Here is a 13375-nt window from a genome sequence, read left to right on the forward strand (position 1 = left end):
TGATTAAGGTGGGATAGGTTAAAGTTAGTGGCATAATGGCCGGGTGCGGTGGCTCACGCCTGTAATCCCAGCACTTTGGGAGGCCGAGATGGGCGGATCACGAGGTCAGGAGATTGAGACCATCCTGGCTAACACAGTGAAACCCCATCTCTACTAAAAATACAAAAAAATTAGCTGGGCATGGTGGCAGGTGTCTGTAGTCCCAGCTACTCAGGAGGCTGAGGCAGGAGAATGGTGTGAACCTGGGAGGCGGAGGTTGCAGTGAACCGAGATCGCGCCACAGCACTCCAGCCTGGGTGAAAGAGCGAGACTCCATCTCAAAAAAAAAAAAAAGTTAGTGGCATAATAATGCTTCATTAAATGCACAATAGTCTTAACATGGTATAAAAAATAAAATTAAGTTCACACATCATCTAACAATTTTTAGATATACTGCATTTGATTACATAAAAGTACAATTAGTAAAATAATATTCTCATTTAATACTTTAAATTTTTCTCACTATAATGTAGAAAACTATTACTCTGAACCCCCACTTTTTAAAAATCTTTATTAATAAAGTAATTCATTATAATTTTTGAGAAAAAGTTTTAAAGTGGTCTGCCAACGTGTTAATGTAGGTTAGGCCATCCAAAAGACAAAGCAAAACATCAACATTAAGTCATAGGCTAGGATTATACAAATGGGAACCCCCACCTTATACATTACTTAATATAAGTTAACTACAAAGAGCCTCTCCACTTACATTTTTATCATGCATCTTACATTTTAATGTCCTTACTCTTTTATAGAAAAGGTCATAATACCCAATAAAAAAGAACCTGTAATATCCCTGATGCAGCAACAATTGATCACATGCTTTCACATGTGACCACAATAGGAATAACAGCATAAAGAAATCTGAAAGTTGTATTACATCATTATTCACTGTTCAAAAATTTTTTTCAAGAAAAAAGTACACTTTCAATGAAATTACAATGCTTCAGAAAATCTCCCTTTTAAAGTTATATACAAAAACAACTTTAGTTGTGGATTCGTTTTTATACTCAATACTCTGATTTAGTGTAATGTCTGAAGGGTCAGTGCCTTATTCTAGTGTAAATTCTCATATTTACATAAAATCAATTTTGAATTAAATATTTTTTCATATTTACTACATCTGCAAAAATATATTTTAGTATAAACTCGCTGGTGTTTTCTAAGCTATAGATTTTGAAAAAAAAGTCTTTCCAAATTCATTATATTTGCAGGACTCTTCTCCAATATAAATTCCATGATGTTGAACAAAGCTGGAGCAACTGCTTCAGGGTTTTCCTCTAGTACACAATGTGTGCAACAAGATCTGTGATACAAGTAAAGGTACTACAACTCCCCCTTATATTTGGAATAGCTGATTTCAGAATAAATATCCTTCTTTAAAGGCTTATATTTTCTGAAAGATTTTTTGACAGTAATTGCACCTTTAATGCTTTTATTAACTATGAACCTTCTTCTGTTGAGATGTGAGTGGGCATTAATGGCTTTTCCATATTCTTTATATCTGTACAATTTTTCTCAAGGATAAAAGCTTTCCTGTGAAATAAGGTGTAAGCACTCAAAAGTTTTGCCACATTCTTCACACTTCTAGGAGTTTTGGCAGCATTAATTCTCTTATCTACAATCAAGTGTGGCAACCATATAAACGCTTTGTCTCATTTCATACATTTCTAGGGTTTCACATTAGTATGATTTACTTTTATGTATACAAAAGTTGGAGGTGGTAGTAAAAGCACTGTTGCATCTTTCAGGTTTGTAGAGTTCCTCTTCAGCATGAATTATCGCCATGTCTCTTAAGAATTGAGAACTTGTGGCTGGGCATGGTGGCTCATGCCTGTCATCCCAGCACTTTAGGAGGCCGAGGTGGGTGGACCATCTGAGGTCAGGAGTTAATCCAGAATTCTGGGAGGCCGAGGCGGATGGATCACTTCAGGTCATAAATTTGAGACCAGTCTGGCAAACGTGATGAAACCCCATCTCTACTAAAAATACAAAAATTAGCTGGGCATGGTAGTGGGCACCAGTAATCCCAGCTACTCAGGAGGCTGAGGCAGGAGAATGGCTTGATACCAGGAGGCAGAAGTTGCAGTGAGCCGAGATTGTGCCATTGCACTCCAGCCTGGGTGACAAGAGTGAAACTCCATCTCAAAAAACAAAAAGAATTGACAAGCTGTTATAGGCTTTGGCACATTCTTCACACTTGTAGGGTTTCTGTCCAGTATAAATTATGTGTAATAAGAGTTGAGAACTTCCTTAAAAAGCTTTGTCACATTCTTTATATTTGTAGGGTTTATGTTCCATATAAATTCTCATATTTAGTCAGAGTCTAGGGCTGATTAAAGGCTTTCCCACATTCATCACATTCATACGGTTTCTCTCCAGTATGAATTATCTTATGCTTATTAAGGGTTGAGGAACATTTAAAAGATTTTCCACATTCTTCACTATGTAGGGTTTCTGTCTAATATGAATTTTCTTATGTTTATTAAGGGCTGAGGACCAGTTAAAAGCTTTGCCACATTCTTCACATTTGTATGGTTTCTCTCCAGTATGAATTATCTTATGTTCAGTTAGAGTTGAGAATGCAGTAAAGGCTTTGCCACATTCTTCACACTTGTAGGGTTTCTCTCCAGTATGAGCTCTCTTATGTTTAGAGAGGCTTGAGTACCAGGTAAAGGTTTTGCCACATTCATCACATTTGTAGGGTACATCTCCAGTATGAATTCTCTTATGTTTAGTAAGGTTTGAGGAACGGTTAAAAGCTTTGCCACATTCCTCACATTTGTAGGGTTTCTCTCCAGTATGAATTATCTCATGTTTAGTAAGGGTTGAGGATGAAATAAAGGCTTTGCCACATTTATCACACTTGTATGGTTTCTCTCCAGTATGAATTTTCTTGTGTGAAAAAAGGGTTGCGGGGTGGTTAAAAGCTTTGCCACATTCTCTACATCTGTAGGGTTTCTCTCCAGTATGAATTATCTTATGTGTAGTAAGGTTACAGGACTGCTTATAGGCTTTGCCACATTCTTCACATTTGTAGGGTTTCTCTCCAGTATGAATTTTCTTATGTGTAGTAAGGTGTGAGGACTGCTTATAGGCTTTACCACATTCTTCACATTTGTAGCGTTTCTCTCCAGCATCAATTTTCTTATATGTAGTACGGGTTGAAGACTGGTTAAAAGTTTTCCCATATTCTATACATTTAAAAGGTTTTTTTCCAGTATCTCTTCTCTTATGTTTGTTTGAATTTGAAAATTTATGCAAGAATTTCACATATTCATCACATTGAAATATTTTTCTCTGGGTACTTGTCAAACATTGTTTAAGTCCATTATAACCTCTTTTGTGCACTGGACACTCATCTACACTTTCACAGCCTTTTTTTAACTGTAAATTGTCATGTCTACATTTTTCATATCTTCTTTGTATCACTTTTTGGAAAGAATCTTTTATGCTCTGCTCTGACCAAAGGTCTAGGGCAAAATGAGAACACATAACTGAAAGAAACAATAAAAACACATTACTTCAATTGGTAGACTCAGATAAATATACTTCACAAATCTAACCTATAAAATTATACAAACTACATAAGCAAGATGACATAGCAAAATACCACAAGCTGTAATTTCTTTCTGGATATATAACTGTAACAAAAACATATTGACCAAAATACATTTGTAAAAAAATGTATAAATCAGTTAAGTGTGTAAAGGGCTCCAGGTGAGCACAATGCAAAGAGCCACATAGAAAAAAAGAAAAGTCTGTTACTTATACCCAACACAGCTCTTCCTGCTCTCCAGTGTAACACTGTGCCTTTAAAAGTAAATTGCGGGATGGGATGGGTGTGGTAGCTCACACTGTGACCCCAGCACTTCGGAAGGCTGAGGCAGGTAGATCATGAGGTCAACAGTTCAAGACCAGCCTGGCCAAGATGGTGAAACCCCGTCTCTACAAAACTACAAAAAGTTAGCCAGGCGTGGTAACAGATACCTGTAATCCAGTTACTTGGGAGGCTGAGGGAGGAGAATTGCTTGAACTGTGGAGGCAGAGATTGTAGTGAGCCAAGATCATGACATTGTACTCCAGCCTAGGTAACAGAGTGAGACTCTGTCTCACACACGCACACAAAAATGTAAATTGCCAACTCCTGGTTTCTTTTTTAAAAAACAAGAAAAGTATTGGCACACACATCTTTATTTCTGGATTCTAGTTTTTTTTTTTTTTAATTAATTTTTTTTCTGGGGCGGAGTCTCGCTCTGTCGCCCAGGCTGGAGTGCAGTGGCGTGATCTCCGCTCACTGCAAGCTCCGCCTCCTGGGTTCACGCCATTCTCCTGCCTCAGCCTCCCAAGTAGATGGGACTACAGGTGCCCGCCACCATGCCCGGCTAATTTTTTGTATTTTTAGTAGAGACGGGGTTTCACCGTGTTAGCCAGGATAGTCTCAATCTCCTGACCTTGTGATCCGCCCGCCTTGGCCTACCAAAGTGCTGGGATTACAGGCGTGAGTCACCACGCCCGGCCTCTAGGGGCTTTTTAAAATACTGGTAATGTCTCCCATGACATGAAATGGTAATATACGTTGGAATGACACTTTGAGTCTAAAGGTAAATGTTACAGAAGCAAAGAAACTGCAGTATCCCAAACATGGAATGGGTGTAGCAAGCGATTACTGATTTATTAAGAAGAAATATGAATAAGCCGATTTAACTAAACACCACAAAATTTTAGACAAGACACATCCTAAAAACATGTTTGACAAATTCCAAGAATCGCTATCCAAGACAATTGATTTTCAGACTATGCGAGGACACAGCTATATTATAAAGATCATAACAGGTAGCTTTTTGTTCATGTCCAAATCTCAAAGATTACAATGTATACAAAATATTAGGGCAACATGGCCCCATCAAAAAAATTATAAAATTTTCAAAAGCAACAATAAAAAGTGTATAATTTTTAAAATTCCAAATAAATTGAACAGGCCAGGCTTGGTGGCTCATTCCTGTAATCCCAACACACTGGGAGGCCAAGGTGGGAAAATCAAATGAGGTCAGGAGTTTGAGACCAGCCTGGCCTCAAATATGGTGAAACCCCGTCTCTACTAAAAATACAAAAAATTAGCTAGCTGTGTTGGCAGGCGCCTGTAATCCCAGCTATTCAGGGGTCTGAGGCAGGAGAATCGCTTGAATGTGGGAGGCAGAGGTTGCAGTGAGCTGAGATTACGCCACTGCACTCCAGGGCGAGACTCCGTCTCAGGAAAAAAAAAAAAAACCAAAAAAAACCACAAATAAAATAAATTTAATATTCACAAAGTGAAACAGGAACACAGACAACTACTGAAGATTAGAAAAATGAGGATAACAATGAAAAAATATTAAAATAGGAAACAAAAATTGTGGGTATAAAAAATACAAAAACTAAGTGAAAAATTTCTTAAAAGAAAAAATTGTGTAAATAGGGCAAAGCTGAAAAGCTGAACAAACAAACTAGGATATACCCAAACATCTATTTATAACAAACACATATATAAACAAAATCTCAAAAATCACAGATAAGAGAATTTTGGGAGCTGCAAGATAAAAATGATGGTCATTTATAAGCATAGTCTTATGAGATAACCAATAAATTTATCAAAAAAATTTTTGTAGGTCAAAAGGAAACTGTGATATTGTTATTAAAGTTATAATAAAAAAAGATGTCAAGTGGGAAAAGTACCATCAGCAAAATTGTACTACCAAATAAAAAGTCCTTCCAAAATAACCAAATCCTGAGAAAGTATATTGGCACTGCATACGCACTACATATCAAGGATGCTGAAAGGAGTTTTTTTCCACAGGAAATAACATAATGCAAGAAAACAACACATAATCATATGAAGATATGTAAGTTTCTGGAAAAGATAGGCACATTCATAAAAATGGAATTTCTTACTTAACTAATGTTAATTAGTTATGTTAATAATGGTACAGTTTAAAAGATAAAAGTGTGGAAATTATAAACATCTGTTAATGAATAGACAACATAAAAAACATAATTAGTAAAATAACAAATTTGAAGGCAGATGTAATAATGAGGAATTTTTGTATGCAACTGAAGTTAAATTTTTACTACATTAAAATATATTGTTGGATCTTTTAGAGGTTTTAGATAATCCCCCAAGGTACTACTAAGAAAATATCTGAGGCCGGGCGCGGTGGCTCACGCCTGTAATCCCAGCACTTTGGGAGGCTGAGGCAGGCGGATCACAAGGTCAGGAGATGGAGACCATCCTGGCTAACACGGTGAAACACCGTCTCTATTAAAAATACAAAAAAAAAAAAAAAAAAATTACCCGGGCGTAGAGGTGGGCGCCTGTAGTCCCAGCTACTCGGGAGGCTGAGGCAGAAGAATGCCGTGAACCCGGGAGGCGGAGCTTACAGTGAGCCAATATCAGGCCACTGCACTCCAGCCTGGGCGACAAGAGCGAGACTCTATCTCAAAAAAAAAAAAAAAAAGAAAAAAGAAAATATCCGTATAGATTCACAAAAGAAAATAAGAAAAAAGCTCAAAGCATGTCAACACAAAAATAAAAAAAACTTAAAAAAGAGAAATTAAGACACAAAGATAACAAGAATCAAAACAATTATTTTATTAACAGTTTTTCTCTTTCAGAAAACTATTTAAATATAATTATCTTTCCAATCAAGAGACATACTTCTAATAAAAAGGCTCATTAAAAAATTTTAAAAATCAAGATTCCACTTGCCTTTTTACAAGAGTCAGCTGAGATCTAATGACAAGAAAAGACTGAAAGTGGCAAGACCAAAGTAGAAATTTCATGTAAATACTAACAAAATGAGAGCAGAAGAGGTCAAAATAATATTACACAAGCTACATTGTTAAGTCAAAAGCTGTCATATTTTATAATATACTTTAAGTTAAAACTTCAAAAGACAAAGAAGGACATTAAACAATATATAGATTAATTCATGGGAACCTATGACAAATTTGTTTATCCGTGTGTATTTGTGTGTGTGTGTGTGTGTGTCTCAAATTGGGGTTTCAAATATATAAAGCAAATACTAACAAAGTTGAATAAATAGAGCAATATAATTATAGTAGGATATTTCAATACCCCACTTTCTGTAATAATAATAAAACAAGACAGTATATTAGTAAGGGAACAAAGGACTAGAAGCCAGTAAAAAACAATTATTTCTAATGAAGGTATAGAGAACACTCCTCAACAACATCAGGATACATAGCCTTCTCAATAGCTCATAAAACATTCCTCTTTATAGGCCACCTGTTAGGTCAAAAACAAAGTCTTAACACATTTTTTAAAACTAAAATTTCATAGATTACTTTCCATGACAAAAATGGAATTAGAGTATAAGACAATAATATAAATAATTGATAAATTTTCAAATATATAGAAATGATACAACACTCTTGAGCATGCACTTGTTGAAATAACTTGGCTGGGTGCGGTGGCTCATGCCTGTTACCCCAGCGCTTTGGGAGGCTGAGGTGGGTGAATTTAACTCCATCTCAAAAACAATCAAAAAGGAAATAATTAATATTATGAAGATGTCTATACCGCTCAAATTAATCTATAGATTTAATGCAATATTTTTCAAATTTCTTGTTGTATTTTTGAAGAAATAAAAACAGCAAATCCAAAACTATGTGGAATCTAAAAAGACAAAGTACCCAACAATCTTCAAAAAAAAAAAAAAGTTGGAGGCATTACAATTTCTGATTTCAAAACACATCAAAAAGTTACAGAATTAAAACAATTTGGTATGAGTATAAAGATGAAAAAGTAGACTAATAAAACAGAATGCAGCACATATATTATATCACCTTTCACATAATTATTGCAGCATTGCTACTGAAAGCCAACAGGTAAAAGCAATGCAAATTTCTGTCACCAAATCAGTAGATATAAAAATACTGGCATATCACTCAATTTTCAAAAAGCAGAAAATATTCTAACAACTATTAAGATAAATATTGATGACACTATGAAAAATAAAACGAGCCAGCCACGAAAAGACAGAGATTGTATGAGATATATAAAGCAGTTATACGCTTAAAACCAAAGAGTGGTGTTTTAAAAGTGCTAGGAAATGTGAAGAATTGGTAGTTGTTTAATGTGTATTGAGATTTAGCTTTGCCAGATAAAAATATTCTAGTGATATGTTGCATAATATGTCAACATAATTAATATGACTAAACAGAATATATATAAATATATATATACATATATATATACTTATTTTTTTTTTGAGATGGAGTCTCACTCTGTCTCTGAGGCTGGAGTATGGTGGCAAGATCTCGGCTCACTGCAATCTGCAATCTCCGCCTCCCGGGTTCAAGCAATTCCTCTGCCTCACCCTCCTGAGTAGCTGGGACTACAGGCATGCACCACCATGCCTGGCTAATTTTTTGTATTTTAGTAGAGACAGGGTTTCCCCATGTTGGCCAGGATAGTCTCCATCTCCTGACCTCATGATCCGCCTGCCTTGGCCTCCTGAAGTGCTGGGACTACAGGTGTGAGCCACTGCGCCTGGCCTAGAAATATTATAAATTTTCTTATGTGTTTTTGACAGATAATACATTTTGTTATGTGTTTCCCCCACACAAAAATAATATAGATTCATAAATAAATAGATGTTGAAATTAGGAGAATTTTTATGACTACTCACGTAGACAGGATTAAAAAACTGTTTCAGGCTGGGAGCGGTGGCTCGCACCTGTAATCCCAACACTTGGGGAGCCTGAAGCAGGAGGATCTCCTGAGATCAGGAGTTTGAGACCAGCCTGACCAACATGGTAAAATCCCATCTCTACTAAAAATACAAAATTAGCTGGGTATGGTGTTGTGTGCCTGTACTCCCAGCTACTCAGGAGGCTGAGGCAGGAGAATCACTTGAACCCGGAAGGTGGAGGTTGCAGTAAGCTAAGATTATGCCATTGTACTCCAGCCTGGGCAACAAGAGCAAAACTCCCTTTAAAAAAAAAATAAAAAAACAAAACAAAACAAAAACAAAACAAAAAAAACCTGGCCAGGTGCCGTGGCTCATGCCTGTAATCCCAGCACTTTGGGAGGCCAAGGCGGGTGGATTGCCTGAGGTCAGGAGTTCGAGATCAGCCTGACAAACAAACATGGTGAAAACTCACCTCTACTAAAAATACAAAAATTAGCCAGGCATGGTGGTGCACGCCTGTAGTTCCAGCTACTCAGAAGGCTAAGGCAGAAGAATCGCTTGAACCCAGAAGGTGGAGGTTGCAGTGAGCCAAAATCATGCCACTGCACTCCAACCTGGGCAACAGAACGAGAATCCATCTCAAAAAAAAAAAAAGAGATGGGCACGGAGGCTTGAGCCTGTTTAATCCCAGCACTTTGGGAGGCTCAGGAAAGTAGATCACCTGAGGTCAAGAGTTTGAGATCAGCATGGCCAACATGGTAAAACCCCATCTCAACTAAAAATACACAAATTAGCCGGCTGTGGTGGCGGGTGCTTGTAGTCCCAGCTACTCGGGAGGCTGTGGCAGAAGAATCTCTTGTACCTGGGAGGCGGAGATTGCAGTGAGCCAAGATCGCACCATTGCACTCCAGCCTGGGTGACAGAGTGAGACCCTGTCTCAAAAAAAAAAAAAAAAAAAAGAGAAACCTACTCTGAAAAAGCACACTAATGTGGAACTTCAAAACAATAATAAGAGAAATGTTTACTCATAAAATCTGGTATGCAACATTGATGTATCATTTAAACAAACATTGTTAGGCCAGGCGCAGTGGCTCACATCTGTAATCTCAGCACTATGGGAGGCCGAGGCAGGCAGATCATCTGAGGTCAGGAGTTCAAGACCAGCCTGACCAACATGGTGAAACCCCATCTCTACTAAAAACAGAAAAATTAGCCGGGCATGGTGACACATGCCTGTAATTGCAGCTACTTAGGAGGCTGAGGCATGAGAACTGCTTGAAGCCAGGAGGTGGAGGTGGAGGTTGAGGTGAGCCAAGATCGCACCACTGCACTCCAGTCTGGGTGACAGAGAGTGACTCTATCTCAAAAAAAAAAAAAAGAAAAAAAAAATTGTCTATGTAACTGCAATATTTAGCTGTTACTGTGTACTCATTAAATGCAGGTATTTTGAATCACTGGCATGCACTGTGTGGCAGTAAAATTTCAGAGAATATGCAGTGTAATTATACATAGAAGATTCTGAGAAATTTTTAATAAATAACCATTTAAAAGAAACTAGTGTTACTTTTTATGTTTTAAATATCTTCTTGCACAAAATGAAACTGCTATAATCCAACTTTAGAAGAAAAGAATAGACTTATATTGTTAAATAAAAAAAATATATTTTGCAGAATAGGGTTAGACCCTCTGATATATAAAACAAATATTAGGAAATAAACTACATTATTATTTAGATATAGGCTGAAGTAGATGAAAATTCTGTAATTCCCTTTTGCCTGCAGCAAACTTAAATTTACAAGTAACTATTTTAGTAAATATGGAGTACCTACTAATTATCTAATTTACTTCCAGCATACCATGCAAATTCTAGCACATTGTCCTAAATTTCTGAATCTAAAATTACGACAAATTTGAAATAGAAAACAGAAAGTAAAAATGTATAGGGAGAGTGACCTCACTAAGATGAAAAGATTAAAAGTCCCCTATTTTCATATCCTCTTACAGCAAAAAAAGGTCAGCTATCCCTGACAAAAATGCCTTTATGAGAAAACCAGGCATTATGGCTCACACCTGTAATGACAGCTCCGTGGTACATTAAGGCTGGAGAACTGCTTCAGGCCAGGATTTTGAGACCAGTCTGCGTTATGTAGCAAGACCCCATCTCCAAAATAAGTGCCTGTAAGATTTGAGATCCAGGGAGGGAGTTGTGAAATGCTGTTAAAACTTAAGATTAAGAAGTGTTCTATTCAGAAGGCAGGCCTTCATTCAGGTGGGAAACTGCAAGACCCCTGTTCTTGGCTACAGACCAGGATAGGGTTCACCCAACTTGGTCCCACTGAGAATTCTGAACTTACTCTGTAACTATCCGAAACTCCTCCCAGCCACAATCTGGTAGAGGTCCTGCCATTCCAGAGACCTGGAGGAAGGTGCCCATTTACAGCCACGTAGGCAGGCCTGCAGACCTTGGCCTTTACTGTGGTCCCTGAAACAGTTCAATGACTCAGTTTCATTTACCTGAGCCACAGTTTATGGTCAGTTCTGCCTATATAGAAACTCACACAGTTACCTGAGATTTGCTCTCTGGTACTCAGTGAAAGCCACACTCATCCACATCCTGATACAACGCCCACCATATGCAGAACTGACTGCAAAAACATGCCCTAGTGTCTGCCCTATGGAGCAAAGTCCTGAAGGATATGCAGTCTGTCCAAAAATAAAATGGGAATTACAACTACCCAAGTCCCTGTATCAAGCCAACTAAAGGTGAACCCTAGTGCAGACCCAGCAGCCTTGTGACCAAGCTACAACCCCTCTTCACTACAAATTCAGAGGGCATCTCATCACACTAAGGGCCGAATAAAAGATTTTTTACCTTTTAAAATTAGTTTATGAAAACTTGAAGAGGTGTTTTGTTTTCTCCATCAAATTCAGACACCAATACAAAACTATATGGTGCGCCCATTATCAGTGCTTCTATTTTAATCTAGGACTGGAAGTATGTGGTAGAAGAATTAGTCAAATAAATAAAAAAAATCCATTGAAATAGAAAAATAAGTAAAATGCTGTTTGTAGATCATACAATCTTATTTTTAAAAAACCAAACACAGTACTTTTACATTTGCTGAGGAGTGGTTTACTTCCAACTATATTCTCAATTTTGTCCATTCAGGACATAGGCATGGGCAAGGACTTCATGACTAAAACACCAAAAGCAATGGCAACAAAAACCAAAATAGACAAATGGGATCTAATTAAACTAAAGAGCTTCTGCACAGCAAAAGAAACCACCATCAGAATGAACAGGCAACCTACAGAATGGGAGAAAATTTTTGCAATCTACCCATCTGACAAAGGGCTAATATCCAGAATCTACAAAGAACTTAAACAAATTTACAAGAAAAAAACAACCCCACCAAAAAGTGGGCAAAGGATATGAACAGACACTTCTCAAAAGAAGACATTTATGCAGCCAACAGACACATGAAAAAATGTTCATCATCACTGGTCATCAGAGAAATGCAAATCAAAACCACAATGAGATACCATCTCACACCAATTAGAATGGCAATCATTAAAAAGTCAGGAAACAACAGATGCTAGAGAGGATGTGGAGAAACAGGAACGCTTTTACACTGTTGGTGGGAGTGTAAACTAGTTCAACCATTGTGGAAGACAGTGTGGTGATTCCTCAAGGATCTAGAACTAGAAATACCATTTGAGCCAGTGATCCCATTACTGGGTATATACCCAAAGGATTATAAGTCATGCTACTATAAAGACACATGCACACGTATGTTTATTGCGGCACTATTCACAATAGCAAAGGCTTGGAACCAACCCAAATGTCCATCAATGACAGACTGGATTAAGAAAATGTGGCACATATACACCGTGGAATACTATGCAGCCATAAAAAAGGATGAGTTCATGTCCTTTGCAGGGACATGGATGAAGCTGGAAACCATCATTCTGAACAAACTATCACAAGGACAGAAAACCAAACACCGCATGTTCTCACTCATAGGTGGGAAGTGAACAATGAGAACACTTGGACACAGGGCGGGGAACATCTCACACCGGGGCCTGTCATGGGGTGGGGGGCTGGGGGAGGGATAGCATTAGGAGAAATACCTAATGTAAATGACGAGTTAATGGGTGCAGCAAACCAACATGGCATGTGCATGTAACAAACATGCACGATGTGCACATGTACCCTAGAACTTAAAAGTGTAATAAAAAAAACCCCATACACAGTACATTAAAACCTGTCTAAACTAATAAATACACTAATTAAATTAGGAAAATATAAAATTAACATAAAAGTATATCTATGGTTTCATACAGTTTAACTATCTGATAAAATAAAGAAAAAATCTTATTTACTATAAGATTAAATAATAAATTTCTGAGGAAAAAATTAACCAAAGAGGTAATACAAAAAAAAAAAAAAGAATGAAACAATTGGAGAAGATCCAAGTAAATTTTAAAATAGTTTATGTCTATGGATTGAAAGATTAAATATTATTGAAGTGCCATATTATCCAAAGTAATCTACAGATTCAATAAACTTCCTATTAAAATTGCAGTGTTTTTTTTTCACAGTAATCGAAAATACAATTCTAAAATTTACATGAAACTAAAATAAA

General features: G+C 37.1%; 1 protein-coding gene across 10 annotated transcripts in view; it reads right to left on the reverse strand.

The window, feature by feature from the left end:
• Positions 1-533: 533 nt before the first annotated feature.
• LOC129020575 (zinc finger protein 506) overlaps positions 534-13375 on the reverse strand; it is a 112887-nt gene continuing 100045 nt past the window's right edge. For all 10 annotated transcript variants that reach the window (XM_054465133.2, XM_054465131.2, XM_063658841.1 and 7 more), the window contains one exon: positions 534-3533. In XM_054465133.2, the coding sequence (XP_054321108.1) occupies positions 2425-3533 (1109 nt within the window). In that variant the 3' untranslated portion in view covers positions 534-2424. The remainder of the gene's footprint in view (positions 3534-13375) is intronic.

This window comes from Pongo pygmaeus, chromosome 20 (genome assembly GCF_028885625.2).
Source record: "Pongo pygmaeus isolate AG05252 chromosome 20, NHGRI_mPonPyg2-v2.0_pri, whole genome shotgun sequence".
In the NCBI taxonomy this organism is placed as follows: domain Eukaryota; kingdom Metazoa; phylum Chordata; class Mammalia; order Primates; family Hominidae; genus Pongo; species Pongo pygmaeus.